The following is a 23,145-nucleotide window of genomic DNA, read 5'->3' as shown; positions in this document are numbered from 1 at the left end:
CATATGGCAAAGCGATATGAATAAAAATATAGCCTAAGACAATTTTACATGAGACTTGAAAGTTAAGCTTTATGAGGTGTCTGGGTGGCTCCATAGGTTGAATGTCTGACTCTTGGTTTCGGCTCAGGCTATGGTCTTTAGGGTCATGAGATCAAGCCCTGCGTGGGGCTCAGCGAGGAATCTGCTTTTGAATTCTCTCCCTCTGCTCTCCCCCTCCCCCAGCCGTACTCCTGCTTTCTCTGTCTCTCTCAAATAAATCAATCTTTTAAAAAAAGAATATTATTTTCTTAAAAGTAAAGAATAAAAATTACCTCTTAAATGTGCCTGTGTTTTGCTCCCTAAATACTGAATTCTGGGTCAAATTTGAGATAAGCACACGTGGATTTCATTTTCAACTAAAATGAGATTTCTGACTGGACTCTTGATACCTGCTACCAAGGAAAGCTTTGCTTATAGGAATCAGACGTTGAAAAACCACAGCAAAATTGTCACTGCTTCCCTACAAGTGACAGGATACTTGACTTTCTTATCTGTTTGGAACTGGCATATGTATATGTTCAACTTTATAAGCAGTTGCTAAACTGTCTTCCAACGTGGCTGTATCATTTTGCATTCCCATCAGCAGTGAATGAGTGTTGCTATTACTCAGAATCCTCACGAATAGCTGGCATTGTCAGCGTTTGAATTTTAGCTGTTCTAATAAATGTACAGAGGTATGTCATCCTGATTGAAACTTATTTCCCCTGGCAGTTAACGATGTTGAACATCTTTTTGTGTGCTTATTTGCCACCCATCTATCCTCTTTGGTAAAATTTCTGTTCATGTGTTTTGCCTGTCTTTAATTGGATTATTTCTTTCCTATTGAATTTTGAGAGTTATTTATATATTCTGGAGACAAGTTCATTGTTAGATATATGCTTTGCAAATATTTTCTTCCAGTCCATGGCTTGAATTTTCATTCTCTTAAGGCTAGAAAATATGTGTACATTTTTTTTAAAGATTTTATTTATTTATTTGACAGAGAGAGATCACAAGTAGGCAGAGAGGCAGGCAGAGAGAGAGAGAGAGAGAGGAGGAAGCAGGCTCCCTGCCGAGCAGTGAGCCCGATGCGGGACTCGATCTCAGGACCCTGAGATCATGACCTGAGCCGAAGGCAGCAGCCTAACCCACTGAGCCACCCAGGCGCCCTATGTGTACATTTTTAAAGATAAAATACAACATGAATCCAAATTGATATTTCCAATGCAAATGAAAGATTATAGAGTTTTTATCTTCTTTGATTCTATAGTTATCTTTTACTTACATTGAGAATCTTTTTTTTTTTTTTTTTTTTTTTTTTTTTTTTAAATTTATCCATTTGACAGACAGAGATCACAAGTAGGCAGAGAGGCAGGCAGAGAGAGAGGAGGAAGCAGGCTCCCCGCTGAGCAGAGAGCCCGATGTGGGACTCGATCCCAGGACCCTGGGATCATGACCCGAGCTGAAGGCAGAGGCCTCAACCCACTGAGCCACCCAGGCGCCCCTACATTGAGAATCTTGCTTCATGAGGATGTTAGCATGATTTTCTTGTTATCCTACCATAAGTAAAAATATATATCCATATAATAGTTTCTGATCAATAATAACATTATTAACAATTTCAGTTTTCAAATGGTTTAATACTTCCTTGTAGTTCTTTTGTTTTATATATTCCATTAGGAATTTGTGGTCAAATTATTGAGTTTTAATTTCATTTAAATGTTTCTGACAGTATCGTTAGGTCCCCAACTTAATACCCAGTTAGGTTCATTCATTTCATTTTGCTTTTGGTTTTTTTTTTCTTCTTATTTTAATTTAAAAATTTTTAAAGACTATTTATTTGAGAGAGAGAAAGAGGAAAGAGAGCACAAGCAGGAGGAGGAGCAGAGGGAGAGGGAGGAGCAGAGTCCCTGCTGAGCAGGGAACCCATGTAGGACTGGATCCTAGGACCCTGAGATCCTGACCTGAGCCAGAGGCAGAATCTTAACCATCTGAGCCACCCAGGCACCCCTAGTTTAAATTTTAGATAGTTAACACACAGTGCAATATTGGTTTCTCGAGTAAAATTCAGTGATTCATCACTTATATGGATTTTGCTTTTCTAACTTTAAGAATTTTGGTTTTACTTTAGTGTAAAAATAAACATTTCTGTGGTTTCAGAGTTAAATTTACAAAGTGAGGTGCATTCAGGCAGGTATAGCTTTTAACCTTGTCCCTTCAAATCTTTTTGTCTTTCTCCCTTCCCTCTATAAGTAGCTTAACCCAAAACTTTTTTTAATCTTTTCTTTTTCAGAGTGTGGTGCCTAAACAATGAATCTTGGAACACTGAAAAAAAATTAAATTAACTGAAAAATAAAATAAAATAATTGTTTTAAAAAAAAGCCCAGCAAATTTTAAAATATATTCCCATGGTCTCTTACTAAACAGATGGTAGCATACCCTATCCATTGTCTTCCAACTTCTGTTTTTCCTTCTAACAGTGTATCTTGGAGATCGCTTCATCATAGTGGACAGTTTTCCTCATGCCCTTGGAATGTGTCCTCCACTCATAGCTACTTATTCCATTGTGTGGACATACCATAGTTTGTTCAGCCCATCCGCTTTCATTTTTTATTTTCTTTTAAAAGATTTTATTTATTTATTTATTTGACAGAGAGAAATTACAAGTACACTGAGAGGCAGGCAGAGAGAGAGAGAGAAGGAAGCAGGCTCCCTGCTGAGCAGAGAGCCCGATGCGGGACTCGATCCCAGGACCCTGAGATCATGACCTGAGCCGAAGGCAGCGGCTTAACCCACTGAGCCACCCAGGCGCCCCAGCCCATCCGCTTTTAATATATAGTTGCGTTATTTCCAGTGTTTTGCTATAACAAATACTGCTGCAAGAAATAGCCAAAGTTGGGTTTCAAAAGAAACTACAGAAAAAGTAGAATGGCAGCCTGTAGTATGGCAGACGATATCTGCAAAGCATCTATGTGATGAAGGACTTCTGTCCCGTGTATATAAAAGGAGTAGAGGATCTGAACAGGTGTTGCTCCAAAAAACTTTTACAAAGAGCCACAAACACTTGAAAAGATGTGCAATATCATTAGTCTTTAGGAAAATTTAGATCAAAACCCCTGTGAGCTGTTACGCTATCCCCACTGGGATGGCTATAAGGAAAAGACAGTAACTGGTGTTTGCAAGGATGTGGAGAAATTGGAAGCCCCGTCCATTGCTGGTGGGAATACAGAACAGTGCTGCTGCTATGGAAAATGTGTTGTTTCACAGAAGTTTAAAGGTAGAGTTACTGTATGACACAGCACCCCCACGTATACAAGAGAAGAGACATGTATGTCCATAAAAAATGCAAATGTGAATGTTTATAACATTATTCATATTGGCCCCCAAATTGGGAATAACCCAAATGTCCATCCACTGACAAATAGATAAATAAAATGTGGTATGAGCCATACAACGGAATATTATTTGGCCATAAAAATACTGATACTGTAAACAATATGTAAAAGAGTGCAAGTTGTATGAGACCGTTTGTGTGAAATGTACATCACAGGCAAATCTATAGAGACAGAAAGTAGATGAATGGTTGCTGCAGCCCGTGTTGGGGAGGGGATGAAATGAGGAGTCACTGCTAATGGGTATGAGATTTCTTTTGGGATGATGAATGCATTCTAAAGTTAGATTGTGGGGATGATTGCACAACTTTGCAGTTGTGGTAAACTCCATTGAATTATATATTTTAAGTGGGTGAACTTAAAAATATATAAATTATACCTCAATAAAGCTGTTGGAAAATAAATAGCCAAAGAAAGGAGTTGGTGTGGGGCTCCTGGGTCACTCAGTGGGTTAAAGCCTCTGCCTTTGGCTCGGGTCGTGATGCCAGGGTCCTGGGATCGAGCCCCGCATCAGGCTCCTGATGCAGGGAGCCTGCTTCCCCCTCTCTGTCTCTGCCTGCCTCTCTACCTACTTGCAGTCTCTGTCCGTCAAATAAATAAATAAAATCTTAAAAAAAAAAAAAAAAAGGAGTTGGTGTGGAATTGCTAGACAAACAAGAGGTGTCTGTCATGCCAGGATCATGGGATCATTTTGATTGAGAGGATTTTGTTACTTGTTACTTTGTTACTTGTTTCCAGTAGCTATTGAAATGTCTTTGAAATCCCATTAATGCAGACTGGGCCAATTCTTGAAGCCATCATTCATACTTCGGATGTTATTCCATTGCCATTCCTAAATGTTAATTTGGGGTTCAGAAGTTGGAGTCACTTTGGCTGTTTGGGGATCAAACACAGCTAACAGTGGTCACTTTTGCCTTCTGTCCCTAACTTTATAGCTATGTCACTTAGGATAGATACTTTTGGCTGTAAGTAACAGTATGCCTGGCTAACAGTGGCTTAAGCCAGATTGATTTTCTCATCAGAAGAACTCTAGAGGTGTGGCAGTTTCAGGTTTAAGCAGTGGCTGATGAATGTCATAAAGGACTCAGACTCTTTTTCTCTCTCCATTCTGCTATCATGAGAATGCTGGCTTTTCATTCTTAGGTCCTTGGCCTCATGGTTGCAAGGTGGTTGCCTCAGTTCCAGACATCACATCTCATAACCATGTTCAAGACAAGTAGGAAGGAGAGGGAGGTGAAAATGCTCTTATATAAAAAATTGTTTTCCAGGCCCTCAGTAGATTTCCCGTTTATATCTTATTGGTTAAAATTGAGTTGTGTGGCTTTCCTCTGCTAAAGGGGTATTGGGAACTTGATTTTTCACCATCTTTTTGGAGCTGAGAAAGACAAAAGAAAGTAAATAATGACTTTTGGGAACTAAAAATTTTGTCTGTTGTCTGCCACACCAGCCACAGACTCAAGACCTGTGAGTCTAGATGCCTCCTCAGCCTTCGCATTTCGTTGTTGGTTTGAGAGAGAGAGAGAGACAGAATGAATGGGGGAGGAGCAGAGGGAGAGGAAGAGAAAGAATCCCAAGCAGGCTCCACACTCAGCATGGAGCCTGACATGGGGCTCTCAGTCCCTTGACACTTGAGATCATGACCTGGGCCAAAATCAAGCATCTGACGCTTAGGGGTGCCTGAGGGGCTCCGTCTGTTGGGGGTCTGCTTTCAGCAGGTCCCTCTGCCTGCTGCTCCCCCTGCTTGTGTGTGCTCTCTCTCTCTCTCTCAAATTTTATCTCAAATAAATCGTATCTTTAAAAAAAAAAAAAAAAAGAATCTGATGCTTAACCTACTGAGCCACTCAGGTACCCTAGCATCCCTTCCTTTAAAACATTTTTGTTTGCCTTTTTTAATATATAGGTAATACATGAGTATACCACCATTGTAAAAAATCAAGCGATACTCTTCTTTCTTAGCAGTTTTCTTTTTCCGTAATAGAAAACAAGCCTCATACCCCAGTGAAACCAGCATATGCTCAGTCTGTCCTTTGAATATATTTTGGACTCCATTATTAAACCACTCAATTCTGAGTTTACTTGTCATCTTCCTGACGGCATTCTTGTGCTTCTCCCTGTCCCCATCTAGATCTTAGCCTTCCCTCGGAGGGCAACTCTACTCCCCCCTTCTCATTCAAGCCTTCCCTGATCATGTCAGCAGGAGCCCTCTGTCTGGCTACAGAACCTTGAACATATCTATATTGTCCGGACCGCCCAGTTCATCCCCTTACTGGCTGGTTGCCCGTGTTGTGTTTGCGTTCTTTACATGCTGTTTTGTGACATTCCTCCGCTGACTGGGAAACTATGATTGATGGCTCTCTGGGTTGCCCTTCCTTCCCCGGGGCAGGCTCCTAATAGGTGCCTGTTTGCTAACCTCTCTGCCTGTAGCAGCCATACCTCAAAACTAGGGGGGATAAACCCAGTTGGGGAAAATCCTCTCTGGAACTAGATTTTTGCCTGTGTCTTCCCCTGCTGCCATGGAGCAGAGTAGTTCTTAGGGTAGCAATGGTGACTATAAGAGAGAAAGAAACTCATTTGTTTCTGAGCCTTAAATAAATTATAAGCCTGTCAGGATGCAAGGCTTATATCAAGCTGCCAGGATAGCTCAGTGGCCACATACAAGGGGTGACCCCAAGCCTCTCCTGTGGCCTACTGTGCCATGTAGAGGGACAGTTCTCTTCTCCTTGTTGACATCCAGTTTGGCTCTTTGTGGAAGCAGAACACTGTTCTCTGAGCCTTGATCAGGCAGGACCCCCTTAAGAGACCAGTCTCCCGACGACAAGATGCTAGACACGCACATGTGCAGACATAAAGGGATTTCTTGGGCCATTCCCCGAGTTGATTCTGTTAGTACAGTTGTAGAAAGGGCAAAGTCCACTCTGAGAGGGGAAGGGGGTCCCCAAAGCAAAAGGAAGGGGAACTAGTCATTTTCAGTCCCTCATTAGCCAGGCCCCAGGATGCCTGAATTCAACTTAGCAATTCCTATGTGACGAACAGCCCAGTTTGGCCAGCTGAAGGCCAAAAAAACTTTTTGTTTTCCTAACTATGTGTTTGGCATCTCCAAGGAGGGGATGGTCACAATGGTTAGAGATCTGGGGGAGAACAGGTCCGTTCACTTGGCTTACGGTTCATTTAGACTACCTTTTCTTCGGCAGCCAAGTTTGGCAACTTGATGTTTGTTTTATCATTTATAGGACTATTTCCATCTTATTGTTGTGAGTCATTTATGGCTCATGTGTGTTTCCATTCATACTTCATACATTATCCAAGGGCCCTGTGTGGACTGTCTCCTGGTTTATCAAGGAAAGTAGACCCACTCTTGCCTTTTACTGTTAATTGAAATTTTTATGGAGGAAAATTAAAGATTCATGTGTAGTTCTAAGGAATAATACAGAGCAACCCTGTGTACACTTTACTCAGTTTCCCATTGGTACCATTTTGCAAAACTGGTAGAATATTTACATTAATATAATCCACTGATCCCATTAAGGTATGCCCAGCTTTTTTTTTTTTTTAAGATTTTGTTTATTTATTTGACAGAGAGAGATCACAAGTAGGCAGAGAGGCAGGCAGAGAGAGAAGGGGGGGAGCAGGCTCCCCGCTGAGCAGAGAGCCCGACTCAGGGCTTGATCCTAGGACCCTGAGATTGTGACCCAAGCTGAAGGCAGAGGCTTAACCCACTGAGCCACCCAGGCACCACCCCTGGCTTTACTTATACTCATTTACGTGTGTGCTTTTAGTCTAAATGGTTCATCACATGTGTGGGTTGCTCTTGTCACCTGACAGGAAAGATACAGATCTGTTCCAGCACCACAAGGATCCATCCTGTTTCTTTTATAACCCCTTTCACCTCCTTCCTATCAACTGCCCCCCCACCGTGTCTCTGATTCCTGGCAACCCCTAATCTGTGCTCCATTTCTAAAACTTTTTAAGAAGATTTTACTTATTAATTTATTTGAGAGAGAGACTACAAGTGGGGAGGAGAAGCAGAGCGAGAGGGACAAGCCAATTCCCCACTTAGCATGGAGCTCATAGCAGGGCTGGATCTCATGATCCTGAGATCATGACCTGAGCCAAAATCAAGAGTCAGGTGCTAAACCTGAGCCACCCTGGGTCTCCCCCCTCAATTTTCATTACTTTGAAGATATTGCACGAAATGGAATTATACAGTATGTACCTTTTGGGATTATTATTTTTCACTTGACTTAATTTTTTGATGGCTTATCTAGCAAATTGTCCATGTCAGTTGTTCATTCATTTTTATTGCTGAGTAGTAGTCCATGTATGTGCCACAGTTTGTTTCACTGTTCACTTGCTGGAGAACATCTGGGTTGTTGCTAGTTTTTGGCTACGAGGGATGCAGTCGCTATGGGCATTCATGTGCAGGTTTTTGTGTGGACACGTGCTTTCATTTTCCAAGATGAATGTCCAAGAGTGCAGCTGCTGGATCATAATGGTAATTGCATGTTAAGTATTTTGAAAAGATTTTATTTATTTCAGAGAGCGAGATAGAGAATGTATGAATGGGGGGTGAGGGGCAGAGACAGAATCTCAAGCAGACCGCACACTGAGCACAGGGCCCCAACGTGGGGGGGGGGGTGGGCTCGATCCCACAACCCATGAGATCATGACCTGAGCCAAAACCAAGAGTTAGATGTTCAAATGACTGAGGCACTGTGACGCCCCTGCATGTTTAGTTTAAAAAAAAAGAAAGAAAGAAAAAGCCTACCAAACTATTTGTGAGAGCGAATGTACCATTTTACGTTCCCCAGAGCAGTGTGTAAACGATCTAGTTTGTCCACATCCTAGTCAGCATTTAGTATTGTCACTATTTTTTATTTTAGCCAGTAGGTGTGTAGTGACATCTTATTGTGGGTTTAACTGCCATTTCTCTGATGGCTTATGTATGCATTGCATCTCTTTCCATGTGCTTATTTGCCATCTGTATATCCACCTTGGTGAAATGTCTGTTTATGTCTTTTGCCTGTTTCTAATTGGACTGTGTTTTTACTGTGGAGCTTTGAGAATTCTTTATATATTCTAGGTACTAGCCCTTCAGCTAAGATGTGATTTGCACATATTTTCTCCCAGTCTGTAGCTCGTCTTCTCATCCTGTTAACTGTCTTTTGCATAGCAAAAAAGTTTCTAATTTTGTTGAGGTCCAATTTATCAATTTTTTCCTTTTATGGATCGTGCTTTTGACGTTAAGTCTAAGAACTCTCTGCCCAGCTCTAGAGACTGAAGTTTTTTTCCTAAAATTTTTATAGTTTTACATTTTATGTTCAAGTCTGTGATCCATTTTGAGTTGATTTTTTTTTTTTTTAATGTAAGGTCAGATATTTAGGTCAGGATCCATTTGATTTTGTCTTTGACTATCCATTTGTTGAAAATACTATCCTTCCTCTACTGAATTGCTTTTGCACCTTTGTAAAAACTCACTCGAGCATTTCTTAAAATTTTTATTTATTTATTTATTTTAAAGATTTTATTTATTTATTTGAGAAAGAGAGGAAGAGAGAGAGAGATATCACAAGTAGGCAGAGAGACAGACGGAGAGGGGGAAGCAGGCTCCCCACTGCGCAGAGAGCCCAATGCCGGGCTCAATCCCAGGACACTGGGATCATGACCTGGGCCAAAGGGAGAGGCTTAACCCACTGAGCCACCCAGGTACCCCTCATTTGAGCATTTTTGAGTGGTGTTTTTGGTGTCTGTTCTGTTCTGTTGGTCTTTGTATCTTTCTGCCAATGCCAAACTGTTTTTATTACTATGGTAATATCATAAACCTTAATATCAGGTACAGTGATTCCTTCTACTTCAGTCTTCTTAAGATTCTTCTTTGTCTAGGGCCTGTACCTTCCATACGAATTTTAGAATCAGCTTGTCTATGTCTACAGGTAACTTTGCTGGGATATTGATAGGAATTGCATTAGACCTCTAGATCCTTTTGGAGGAGAATCGGCATCTTTACTATGTAGAGTCTTCTAACCCTTGAACTTGATATGGGTCTCCATTTCTTTAGGTCATTTTTGATTTTTTTAATTAGCATTTTATAATTTTCAACTCACATATCTTGTGTATGTTTCAAATTTCATTTTCTTTGGAGTGATTGTAAATGACATCATGTTTTAAATTTCAGTCTCACGTGTTCATTGTTAGTACATAGAAGTGTGATGGACTTATGTGTGTTGATCTTGCATCCTGTGACCCTGCTGAACTCAATTACTAGTGGTAGGATTTTTTTTTTTGGTAGATCCTATGAAGTTTTTTTATATAAAGAATCTTGAAACCTATAAATAGAGATAGTGCTTTTTCTTTCTTTCTAGTTTGTATCCCTTTAATTTATTTTTCTTGGCTTCCCATGGTGGGTAGAACTTCTACTAATGTGTTGAATGAGTAGAACAGACATTCTTGCTTTGTTCCTGATTTTGGGAGAGCATTTAGTCTTTAACTATTAAGTGTGAGGTTAGCTATAGATTTTTTGTAGATGGTCTTTATCAAGTAATTCCCCTATATTCTTAATTATTTGGGGGTCTTTAACATGAATGGGTGTTGCATTTAACAAATGTGTTTAACTTGTATTACTTGATATGATCATTTTTCTTCATTTGTTGATATGGTAAATTACATTGATTTTGAAATGTTGACCTAGCCTTGCATAATAAATCTCAGGTGGTCATAGTGTATAATTCTTTTCATACAGTGCCAGACTCAATTTGCTAATTTTTTTGTGGAGGATTTTTACATCTATGTTGAAGAGAGATTTTGGTCTGTAGTTTTCTGATTTTGAACTGTCTTCTATGGTATGGTATCAAGATAATATTGACTTAATAAAATAAGCTGGGGATAGTTCCCTCCTCTTTATTTTCAGGAAGAGACTGCATAAACTTGGTGTTAATTCTTATTTAAATATCGGGCAAAATTCTCCAGTAAAGCCGGCTGGGCATAGGGATTTCTTTTTGGCTTTAGTTGTAAATTCAGGTTCTTTAAAGGTTACTCTTCAGATTATTTCATCTTGGCTGAGCTTTGGGAGTTTGTGGTTTTGAGAAATTGGTTCACTTTTTTAAGTTGTTCAATTTATGTGTGTAAAGTTGGTCAGAGTGTTCCCTTACTATCTTTTTAATGGCTATGGCATCTATTAAAATATCCTATTTCATTTCTGTTATTGGTGATTTGTATCTTAACTCTTTTTAAAAGCTTTTTCAGTCTTGCTAGAGATGAATTTTATGAATATGTATTTTTTGAAGAACAAGTTTTGTGTTTGACTTTCTCGGTTTTACTGTTTTTTTTTTTTTTAAATTTTGCTGGTTTCTGCTCTAATTTTTATTATTCCCTTCTTTGGGCTTTTAAAAAAAATTATTTTACTCTTCTTTTTCTAAGTAGGAACATAGGGGATTGATTTGAGACCTTTCCTCATTTCTTTTTTTTTTTTTTTTTCAGATTTACTTACTTTCTAGAGAGAGAGTGAGAGAGCAGTGTTGAGGGGCAAGGGCAGAGAGAGAGGGAGAGAGAACCTCAAGCAGATTCCTCACTGAGCGTGGAGCCTGACATGGGGCTGGATCCCACGACCCTGAGATCACGACTTGAGCTGAAACCAAAAGTCGGCCGCTTAACTGACTGGACCACCTGGGTGTCTCCTTTCCTTATTTCTAATGTAGGTATTTAGTGCAAATTTCCCCCTACTGTTTTAGGTGCGTTCCACATATTTTGATATGTTGCATTTTCATTTTCTTTCCATTCTACCTATTTTTAAAAAAATTTCTGCGCTTTCCTTCTTGACCCATATACCGTTGAAAAGTGTGTTGTTTGATTTCCAAACATTTAGAGGTTTTTCCTGTTGTTCTTCTGTTATTAATTTATAGTTCATTGCCATTATCATCAAATACAATCTGTATGATCTTAATTCTTTTGAATTTGCTAAAGTCGCTTTTATGGTCTGGAGTATGGTCTAACTTGGTTATTGTTCCACACACACTTGAAAAGAATATGTATTCTGCTCTTGTTGGGTAGAGGGTTCTATATAAGTCAATTAGGATCTGTTGGTTACATGTGTTGGTTGCCCAGAGGTTTGCTGAAGTCCCCAACTGTAATTGTGGATTTATCTATTTCTCCTTTAACTTTACTGGTTTTGCTTCATATATTTTGACGTTTTGTTATTTGGTGCATACACATTTAAGTTTGTTGTGTCTTTCTGGTGGATTGATTCTTTTATCATTATATAAAGGCTCTATTTTCTCTAGTAATTTTCTTTGCTCTGAAGTCTAGTGTATCAGTTACTGATAGAGCCACTTTTGCTTTTTTTAAATTAGTATTTGCCTTGTGTATCTTTTTCATATCTTTACTTTTAACTGATTTCTGTCCTTGAATTTGAAGTGAGTTCCCTGTGATCAGCAAGTAGTTGGTCATGCTTTATAAATTCACTCTGCAAATCTGCCTTTTGATTAATGTATTTGGTTATTTACATACAAGGTGGGTTTTGGTGTGTTAATGATTATGTCTGATATATTATTTCTGTTTGCTGTTTCTTTCCTCTGTTTCTTTTTTCTGCTCTTCCGATGGGATACCAGAACTTTTTTGTTGTTGTTGTTAGGTTTCCATCTTGATTTATTTATAGCGTTTTGGAGAGTATAGGCTTAAATTTTTTTTTTATTATGGAAGTATAATTGACATGCAATGTTATATTAGTTTCTGGTGTTCAATATAGTGACTAAGTGGTATAAATTTCCAGTTGTAAAATAAATAATGCACAGGGATGAAAAGTAGAGCATAGAGAATATAGTCAATAATACTGTAATGACTGCGATGCCTGGGTGGCTCAGTCAGTTAAGCATCTACCTTCGGCTCCGATCATGATCCCAGTGTCCTGGGAGCCCCCACGTTGCGGTCCCTGCTTAGTAGAAGGCCTGCTTCTCCCTCTCCCTCTGTTGCTCCTCCTGCCTGTGTTCTCTCACTCCCTGTCTCTGTCAAATAAATAAAATCTTAAAAAAAATTATACTGTGATAACCTTGTATGGTGACCACACTGTGGTGACAGTTACATGATAAAATTGTCAAATCACTATGTTGAGGGTTTCTCTTAGTGTAGTTACATAGTGGTTGTTCTGGATCTTACAGTATTTATGGATGATTTACATAGACTGTGGTCTGTAACTATCAGCGTTCTACTACTACAAATGAAGCATGGAAACCTCACTTATGTTTAGGTCCCTATACCTTTCCCACTTCTCAATATTATTGTTACAAGTATTGGATTATAATTTTTGCTTCAGTCATTGCTTTTGTGGGATCAGGGACTACTGAAGCAGATTTTCAGATGCTAGTCCCAAAACACACTCTGCACAACTGCACAATCACTACCCCCTCCCACCCTTGGGCCTCTATCTTCTACTGTCCTCACAGCCAGGGGACACATCTGCCTCTGCCCCCTGAAAGTCTTTATCAGTTCACCAAATCTAGCTGGAAGGTGTGCTTCCCTTGTATCTCACCCCTCTACTCTAACCCATCATTTTTGAATCCATGGCTATTACCCCCAGACTGCTGGGGGAAGGAGGGAAGTCTGTGTTGCAAGCACTTTGTTTTTTCATGCCATCTTCTTTGACCCTCAGCTTGCATCAGATACTGTGCTAGCTGGTGTGTTATTATAGGAGTGTTGAGCTTGGGGGTTGGGCGCTCAAGTCAGCGTTCTACCCCTAGCATGCTGACACATGCGCACACCCGCGCCCATGCATTCATGAACCTCCATTCCCTGAACAACTCTCTTGTTTTACCTTGAGGTAGACTTTCCTCCGTAATATCCTTTAAGAAGGTACCAGGCCAGGTCATGAACTCCTGGTTTCTGTCTCCAGGTACATTGCCCATGTGTATACCCCTCACAGCTGCCTTTGTATTTTCCATTCTTTCAGTCTTCTCAGTGGAACCAGTGGCTGCTCTTCATAAATTCAAGAATTAATTTCAGCTAGATCCCTTAGTTCAGTGAAGGTGATAAATTTTACTAATATTTGTTGTGCTCAGAGTTTGAGAAGAGATTTTTTTTTTGTCAATGTATAAAGAAAATTACCCATTAGTTCACTTACTCCTCTTACTCTGTTTTAAAAAAAAAAAAAAAAACCAACTGCAGTCAAGCACAGCTTTTAGAAACTAAATGCATTAGTATGTTATGCTTTCTACTGTGAATAATGAAATACCTGATTAATAGAGGCTTAAAGAAGCAGGGATTTATTTATTTTTTCGCTGAGCCAGAAGTCTGGAGGTCAGTGGCTACTGGCACACATTTAAAGGCTCAATTTTGAGCCACCATTTCTGGTGTCCTCCCCATGATCCCAAGGTGGCTGCCGCAGCTCTAGGCATCATGTATACATCTCAAGGCAAAAAGGGATGAACTAGGGGCAGTGTCACTTGTCCCTTGGCTCAAGGGGACAAAATCCTTTTCCAGAATCCCAGAACAGACTTCTGAAAAGGAGGCTGAGGAAATAAGTGGAGTGTTTGGCTTTTCTGGCTTCTAAATGGAGATAGGCAAGGGAGAAGCAGTTTGGGTAGGATGTACTGATCAGCTATAATCAGCCAGTGATTTTAACCGACTTTTCTGGGGAAGCCTTTAGAATTCTTTTTATTGATTGGTGTTTTGAACTGAATTATTTAGAGGAAAAAAATCAGTTTTTTGAGGAAGGGGCTGCACCTTTCTTTAGATCTTATTGACCTTTATCTTCCACTCTACTGATTTAAATACCTTATTAAATATACTAAAGCAATGTCACTATTCTATTGAGCTGATGGCTGAGCACAATAATTTTCCAGCTTATGTTTGGAAAGAGAAGAAAATTAGCTGAAAAAAAAAAAAAAACGTTTGAAGGTTACTTTAACTTGGCTTTTTTATTTTTACATTTGGGCTTTGTTTTTGAGTGATTTAGCTTTATTAATAAGTAATGATAGCTTTCCTGCTCTTTCATGCACTCCAAGATCCCACTCTGCCTGAGGCAATTTCGTTGTTATTTTCTCTGGGAGGTTCATAGCATCTACTGAGTGACTTTTTTGCTCTATAAAAGTACAGAAAAGAAGAAAATAGAAAATGTGTTCCTAAAATAAATATGATACGAAGGGAGGGGGAAAAAAACCCCCAAAACTATTCATGGAATAGAAGCAAACTAGAACCAAACTTGATCAAGCAGGAATATCTGAGAATGATCATTTTAGATAATTCTATATCCTATTTTCCATTAACCTCCGAAGGCAGAAAAGTAAGTTGTCAAGAACGGACATGGAAATAGGAAATTCGAACTCGCTATCTTCAGTCCTTAGGTTTCCGGTAATTGTTGGTAACTGGGAAGGGCTTTCAACAGCACTCTCGAATACCTGTTCTGGTTTTGAGGAAGGGGTGATGAAAACTGCTATTAATGTTTAGGTCCCTTTAGCTCATCTCTTGGTGGTCCTGGTGGTCATTTGCGTTAGTGTATTTGTCAAATTAAAAGTGTTAATTCAGGGGCGCCTGGGTGGCTCAGTGGGTTAAAGCCTCTGCCTTCGGCTCAGGTCATGATCCCAGCGTCCTGGGATCGAGCCCTGCATCGGACTCTCTGCTCAGCAGGGAGCCTGCTTCCTCCTCTCTCACTGCCTGCCTTTCTGCCTACTTGGGATCTGTCAAATAAATAAAATTTTTAAAAAGTGTTAATTCAACCTTGGTGATGTAAACAAGGGGAGCTCTAGCACATTCCTTGAACAGGCACAAACAGTGCAAGGTCCCATGTTTAAAGGCTCACATCTTGAGTTTGCCTCCTGGACGAAGCACTTAACAGTCACCCACAGCAGCTGAGTGACCTTGGGCAAATGACTTAAACCACCCCCGCACCCCCAACGTGTCTGAGTATCCTCATCTACAAAATGGGAATAATGACAAAGCATTCTCCGAGATTCGCTCTGAAATGAAGAGGATCGAAGGCTTTTAAAGTACTTGAAATGGTGCTGGGCACGTTGGCTGTTACGGTCACAGGAATGATATTCATATCCGCGAAGACAGGCTTCCAGCTTAGGGTGGCCCTAATGAGCTGTCAGTTTCTTACCAAGCACCTCACTCTTCCTTGACTTTGTCATGTGGTTGTCAAGCATCTGGGCTTCTCCAGGCAGCCCAGAAAGAAACAGCGAGATTCTGACGTGCCGGAACTGAGAAGGAGAGATTAGAAATGGATAAACACTGGGTGTGGTGCATAAACAATGAATCTTGGAACACTGAAAAAAATAAAATAAAATTAAGATGTTAAAAAAAAGAGAAATGGATAAATAACTCACGATACTAATGGCTGCTTCTCAGTTTGGCTTAGCTTTATGGCTTCCGTCGTGGCCCTGACAATTCGCTGACTATTCAGTAATCAATCTGAGCGTGTGATAAAGTTGCTCTTCTAATTTTTAGCAACAGGGAAGGGGCTGGTGGTATCAGCTATTAATTTGAAGTGAAACATCAAGGTGAGTCTGGATCTCGCAGCCATGGTGGGACCCGGGGAGTTGAGACACGAAGGGAGCACGGTTTCTGGGGATTATATATTCCTCACTTTGTCATTCACTAAGACCTTTGTCCAGTTTGGGACTAAGTACCATATTGCAGTCACTGGGGCAAGGGACAGGTTAACAAGTGGTCCTATGAGATTATATCAGCAAATGTCAAGTGCATGTGCGCGTCAGGAGAAGCAGACATTTGAAACAAGTGCCGTATGGACTTTCACGTCATACCCAACAAATCCTCGAGCAATTAGTTTCTGATATATGCAGTTTTGAACTGAAATTTCCCACTAACAGGAGCGCCTGGGCTGCTCAGTGGGTTGAGCCTCTGTCTTCGGCTCAGGTCATGATCCCAGGGTCGTGGGATGGAGAGCCCCGCATCGGGCTCTCTGCTCCGCGGGGAGCCTGCTTCTTCCTCTGCCTACTTGTGATCTGCCTGCCTCTCTGCCTACTTGTGATCTTTGTCTGTCAAATAAATAAAATCCTTTAAATAATAAAAAAAGAAATTTCCCACTAACACTCTGATAATGCAGAAATGGCATTTTGCGTGCTATGTTGATGAGAATAACCATAGAAACCGATATTACTAAACTTTTGGGTTTGAGTGTATGAATTTACAACCCACAAGCCACAACTTTAGGAAAAATTTTAGTAATAGTTCCTTTCATACTTAAAGTATTCTTTTTAAGAGTTAGGTCTGGCTGATTTAATTGTATTCAGCAAAAGAATTGAAGTATTTGACAAGTATGTAGTTGGTACTCTTTGGATGGAGATGTTGCTCATCGATTTTTTTTTCTTTTCTTCAGTGTAACAGTATTCATTGTTTTTGCACCCCACCCAGTGCTCCATGCAATAGGTGCCCTCCCTAAGACTCACCACCTTGTTCCCCCAACCTCCCACCCCCCGCCCCTTCAAGACCCTCAGGTTGTTTTTCAGAGTCCATAGTCTCTCATGGTTCTCCTCCCCTTCCAATTTCCCTCAACTCTCTTCTCCTCTCCATCTCCCCATGTCCTCCATGCTATTTGTTATGCTCCGCAAATAAGTGATACCGTATGATAATTGACTCTCTCTGCTTGACTTATTACACTCAGCATAATCTCTTCCAGTCCCGTCCATGTTGCTACAAAAGTTGGGTATTCATCCTTTCTGATGGAGGCGTAATACTCCATAGTGTATATGGACCACATCTTCCTTATCCATTCGTCTGTTGAAGGGCATCTTACTTAGTTCTTTCCACAGTTTGGCGGCTGTGGCCATTGCTGCTATGAACATTGGGGTACAGATGGCCCTTCTTTTCACTACATCTGTATCTTTGGGGTAAATACCCAGTAGTGCAATTGCAGGGTCATAGGGAAGTTGTATTTCTAATTTCTTGAGGAATCTCCACACTGTTCTCCAAAGAGGCTATACCAACTTGCATTCCCACCAACAGTGTCAGAGGGTTCCCCTTTCTCCACATCCTCTCCAACACATGTAGTTTCCTGTCTTGCTAATTTTGGCCATTCTAACCGGTGTAAGGTGGTATCTCAATGTGGTTTTAATTTGAATCTCCCTGATGGCTAGTGATGATGAACATTTTTTCATGTGTCTGATAGCCATTTGTATGTCTTCATTGGAGAAGTGTCTGTTCATATCTTCTGCCCATTTTTTTTGATATGATTGTCTGTTTTGTGTGTGTTGAGTTTGAGGAGGGTTTTTTTTTTAAGATTTTATTTATGCATTTGACAGAGATCACAAGTAGACAGAGAGGCAGGCAGAGAGAGAGGAGGAAGCAGGCTCTGCTGAGCAGAAAGCCTGATGCGGGGCTTGATCCCAGGACCCTGAGATCATGACCTGAGCCAAAGACAGAGGCTCAACCCACTGAGCCACCCAGGTGCCCTGAGTTTGAGGAGTTCTTTATAGATCCTGGATATCAACCTTTTGTCTGTACTGTCATTTGCAAATATCTTCTCCCATTCCGGGGGGTTGCTTCTTTGTTTTGTTGACTGTTTCCTTTGTTGTGCAGAAGCTTTTGGTCTTGATGAAGTACCAAGAGTTCATTTTCGCTTTTGTTTCCTTTGCCTTTGGAGACATATCTTTTTTTTTTTTTTTAAAGATTTTATTTATTTATTTGACAGACAGAGATCACAAGTAGGCAGAGAGGCAGGCAGAGAGAGAGGAGGAAGCAGGCTCCCTGCTGAGCAGAGAGCCTGATGTGGGGCTCGATCCCAGGACTCCGAGATCATGACCTGAGCCGAAGGCAGCGGCTTAACCCACTGAGCCACCCAGGTGCCCCTGGAGACATATCTTGAAAGAAGTTGCTGTGGCGGATATCGAAGAGGTTACTGCCTATGTTTTCCTCTAGGATTCTGATGGATTTAACAGGAACTCAATTGAATTATTTTCTGAATTTATGTATTGTAGTTTCTCAATGTTCACAGCATTGGTGGGTCTTATGTCATAAAATAAAAGACTCTGGGATGCCTGGGATGGCTCAATGGGTTAAGCCTCTACGTTTGGCTGTGGTCATGATCCCAGGGTCTTGGGATCGGGTCCTGCATCCGGCTCCTTGTTCAGTGGGGAGCCTGATTCTCCCTCTGCCTGTTGATCCCCTGCTTGTGCATTCTCTCTGTGTCTGATAAATAAATAAAATATTTAAAAATAAAACAAAGGCTCTGTGGGTGCCTGGGTGGTGCAGTCGGTTAGGAGTGGACTCTTGGTTTCAGCTCAGGTTGTGATCTCAGTGTTGTGAGAGTGAGCCCTGCCTCGTGCTCTGCACTCAGCATGGAGTCTGCTTTAGTTTCTCCCTCTCCCTCTGCTCCTAGCCCCTAGCACTGTCACTGTCTCAAATTTTAAAAATATATCTAAGATATAAGGCTCAGTTTTTTGGTATTCTTAGTCACTGTCACTAGCTGGACAAAAATGTGCTAACAAGAGTTCATAGCAGTTGTGTATGTGTACATGTCTGGGGGTAGGGAGCCGGCACTCCTCCTCTACCCTCTCCCTCTTCTCTTTGCTGCTGTGGTGGTGGAAAGGAAGGACTAGACTCTCTGAAAGTGCTTCAGGTTTAATCTGCTGTTTTGGTCTCCACCAGAAATTTCAGAATGAGAAACTGAGCCCAGGAGCTGTGTCAATAGGTAGGCTAAGGGGTCAGCTGATGGAAGTCCTTCATCCTTTTTATATATTTATTTTTTAATTTTTAAAAAGCTTTATTTATTTGAGAAAGAGCATGAGAGGGAGGATCAGAGGCAGAAGTAGACTCCTTGCTGAGCAGGGAGCGTGTCGTGGGACTTGATCCTGGGACTCTGGGATCGTGACCAGATCCGAAGGCAAATGCTTAAGTGACTGAGCCAGCCAGGTTCCCTTCCTTCATCCTTTTTAGTGCTTTTCCTCTCTCATCTTCTGCTCCCCAACCCTTCCAAAGTGGAAGTGAGGCTTGCGTGAAACTTTCAAATCACCTCCCCTCACTCTTCCTTCTATAACACATCCAATCAGATGTTGGTTTCTTCACCTGATGGTGGCTATGGCAGTGCCACTCAAAATGTGGCATGTGTGTGTGAGACACTGGGAGTCTTTAGAAGCTTATATGGCAATTTGACATTGCTATGATTTCCAAGGGTGTGATCAGTGGGCTTGTAAGACTTTGTATGTCTTTGTATTAATTTCAATTTCTTGTAATTAATTTTATTGTATATTGGAAAGGTATTAGTCTGAAGCAGTTTTGGGAAAATCATCAACTTGCCCTTCTTCAAAGATAGTTCGAGGCCCACTGTTCTATATCTAGAATGTCCCTTCCTTCCCATTCTCATTGTGCCTCCCTTGTGCTGTCCTTTCTCATTTGTGCCTGCTCATGCACTAACAGCTCGCTAAGTCTGCCTGCCTCTCACATTTCTTTCCAACCCACCTTTGTTTGTTGGTTTTTTAATGTCTGGCACAAAGAGGTGAATTCATTATATTCGTCTATTTCTGGCATTACGTCATTGATCTGTGCAAGGTCCATCTCTGGTTTTAGGTATTTTTATTCCGTATTGGTCCTTAACCTTAATCTCATTCTTTTGCCGCTTTACATAAGCTTCCATATAAATATCTCTGATGCACATTCTGGAACCTGTATGTTTCCTTGCAAAATATATAACACTGTGTGTGTGTGTGTGTGTGTGTGTGTGTGTGTATTTTTAGAAACAAATGTAATTATTATTATAGATAATCATTTTTTTTCAACCAACAATGTTTGAAGGATATGTGTTACTGTGTGTACATTTGATGCTATGGACTGAAATGTGCCCTCCCCGGATTCTTGTGTTGAAGCCTCAACCCCCAATGTGAAGGTATTTGGAGATGGGGGCTTGGGAGGGAATGAGGTGTAGAGGAGGTCATGAGGATGGGGCCCCCATGAAGAGATTAGTACCCTTTAAAGAAGAGACACCAGAGAGCTTGCTGTCTGTTTCAGTACCCTGTGAGGACAAACTGAGAAGCCAGTTTCTGTTAGTGTATGGTATTTTGTTGTGGCACCGTGAGCTAATGCATCTGGTTTAGTGCTTGGTTTATTGCTTCAAGCAGTGAGGTGAAATTAACATCCACCATTAAACCATATTTTCTTGTTGATTTCATCAACACAGATCTCTAGATTACCTTCCACTTCCCCAAAACACCATGACACATTCTCATATTTAACCACTTATTGACTACTGTGAGAATTTCTCTGAGATATATATCCAGGGGTGAGATTCTTGATTATTTTATTTTCATTTCAGATGCATGCAGTAGTTAAATGTGAGGCTTTCCATAGTATAGACCTCCTTATGTATTCTACTGTCTTACCCTCTTTCTAAACTTGAACTTGTCCTTTTTTAGTAGACTCACTACTCTCTTGCCCCTCCTGCTGGGTGCTGTCAGCTCAGCTGCCGTGTATTACATGTAACCTTGTCCCCAACATCCTTACCTGTCGTTTGCTGTCCGATTCGTCCCGTTCCTCCCTGCCCAGGACAGGATCCATTTACCCATGGGACCTTACCACTGCTCCTCCAGCCTGGCTGACCAGAGCTTAAGGTCACATGAACTTAAGTTCAGAGGCAGGCTTCACTAGTTCCAGCGTCCCTGTGGGTATGCTAGTCTACTTCCCTCTACTTTGGTTTCCTCATTGGTAAAAATGGCAATAATAAAACCTATCAGATAGTTCGGTGATGGTGAAATGAGATAATGTACAGAAAGCCCTCTGGAGTCTAGCTCACAATGAGTGGTCAGAAATGGTACCTGTACTATTTTCTAGTTTTCTAGTTGTTCCTTAGATCTGAATAGTATCTCACCAGCAAGACTGTGGGTTTCTTCTTAGGGTGGAGGCTGCGTCTTATGCTTATTTTAACTAGTAAATCTGGCATACAGCTTGGAGTACAGTAGATGCTTAAGAAACATGTGTTGGTTTGACCTGAGGTGAGTTTGTGATTGCCTGAAAGGACTTGCTTTATTTTATTTATTTTTATGTATTTATTTTTTCAAAGAGTGAATGCACAGAGTTGTAATACACAATGCGAGGCAGAATGGCATGAGAGCTGAAGGGGCAGTGGGTATGTGCAGGGAGCAGCCACTGGAATTCCTTGGAGCCTCTGAGGTTACTTGCTTTAAAAGAGGAAACAATGCTGGGTGTCTGGGTGGCTCAGTTGGTTAAGTACTGCCTTCAACTCAGGTTGTCATCCTGGAGCCCGAGGATTGAGTCGGGGGCGGGGGGGGGGGTGCGTCACTGCTTAGCAGGAAGTCTGTTTCTCTCTTTGACCCTCCCCCCTCTCAAGTTCTCCCTCCCTATCTCATTCTCTTTCTCAAATAAATAAAAGCTTAAAAAAAAATAAAAGAGGGAGCATTCATGAAAATGCGGGAGGAAACTCCAGCATTCGTTTTAACCAACCCAGTTTTTGCTTTGCTTTGGTGATTTGGGATTGACTTGTGGTAATCTGAACGTGTATGAGTGGCAGGTTTGTGGGGGAGGGGAGGTCAGAGCTTGGTAGAGGTCATGACAATGGATTCTCCAAGGGACAGAGCCAGGCTGCAGCTCACCATCTTAACCACCGCCTCTGGCCTCCCCGTCATAGCCTTTGAGCTGGGTTGTTCATCTGCCCAGGGCAGCTGTTGTGGCCTTGTCTCCCATGCGTGGGGCTGTTCAGGCCCTTCCTGATTATTCCAGGCTGCCTTCATTTACAAGAGGAAACTGGGTCTTTTCTTTTTCTCTTCATTCTTTCTAACATTGAGTATTGTATTTTTTATTTTGATTGAGGTATAATTGACACATTATATTAGTTTTGGGTATACAAATGATTCTGTATTTGTATATATTGCAAAATGATTAAGTCTAGTTAGCATCTGCCACCACACGTAGAAAGTTTTTTTTCTTGGGATGAGAACTTTTTAAAATTTAGTTTCAGTGAGCCAACATATAGTACATTAGTGTCAGATGTAGTGTGCAATAATTCATCAGTTACATACAACACCCAGTGCTTGATGAGAACTTTTAAGATTTACTCTCTTCGAGACTTTCAAATAATACAGTACAATATGAATTATAGTAACCATGTTATACATTACATTCTAGAACTTATTTTATAACTAGATAATTATCCCTTTTGACCCCCTCACCCATTCTCCCTCCCACCCCCACCTGTGAACAACCACCAATCTGTTCTCAGTATCTGTGAGCCTGTGGTGTTTTGTTGTTTGTTTGTTCGTTTGTTTTTTGTTTTTAAGATTCTACATATAAATGAGCTCAGATGATATTTATCTTTTCCTGTCTCATTTCACTTAGCGTAGTGCCTTCAAGGTCCATCCATGTCGTCACAAATGGCAAGGTTTCATTCATTTTTTTATGGCTGAATAATTGTGTGTGTGTGTATCTTGTGTTTTCTTTATCCATTGATTCATTGGTGGACACTTACGTTTTTATCATGTTTTAGAAGCTATTGTAAATAATGCTGCACAGAACACAGAGGTGTATATATTTTTTTGAGTGATATTTTTATAGATAAATACCCAGAGGACTTGCTGGATTGTGTGGTAGGTAGTTCTGTTTGTAATATTTTCAGGACCTCCACACTGTCTTCCCCCATGTCTGCACCAATTCCCACTCCCACCAACAGGGCACGAGGGCTCCAAGATTTTATTTATTTATTTGATAGAGAGAGAGAGATCACAAGTAGACAGAGAGGCAGGCAGAGGTGTAGTAGGAAGCAGGCTCCCTGCTGAACAGAGAGCCCGCC

General features: G+C 40.9%; 1 protein-coding gene across 5 annotated transcripts in view; it reads left to right on the top strand.

The window, feature by feature from the left end:
• The window catches only part of EFHC2 (EF-hand domain containing 2), a 194,112-nt gene that overhangs the window by 7,183 nt on the left and 163,784 nt on the right, over positions 1-23,145 (top strand). For 2 of the 5 annotated variants that reach the window (XM_059157391.1, XM_059157389.1), the window contains exon 2: positions 10,884-11,097. The exons of the other annotated variants lie outside the window; for them this stretch is intronic. In XM_059157391.1, coding sequence (XP_059013374.1) covers positions 10,993-11,097 — 105 coding nt within the window. In that variant the 5' untranslated portion in view covers positions 10,884-10,992. The remainder of the gene's footprint in view (positions 1-10,883; positions 11,098-23,145) is intronic. 5 annotated transcript variants of the gene reach the window in all.

Source organism: Mustela lutreola, chromosome X (assembly GCF_030435805.1).
Source record: "Mustela lutreola isolate mMusLut2 chromosome X, mMusLut2.pri, whole genome shotgun sequence".
Classification (NCBI taxonomy): domain Eukaryota; kingdom Metazoa; phylum Chordata; class Mammalia; order Carnivora; family Mustelidae; genus Mustela; species Mustela lutreola.
Note: the sequence above shows the minus strand (reverse complement) of the source record. Positions and strands in the feature narration are given on the sequence as shown.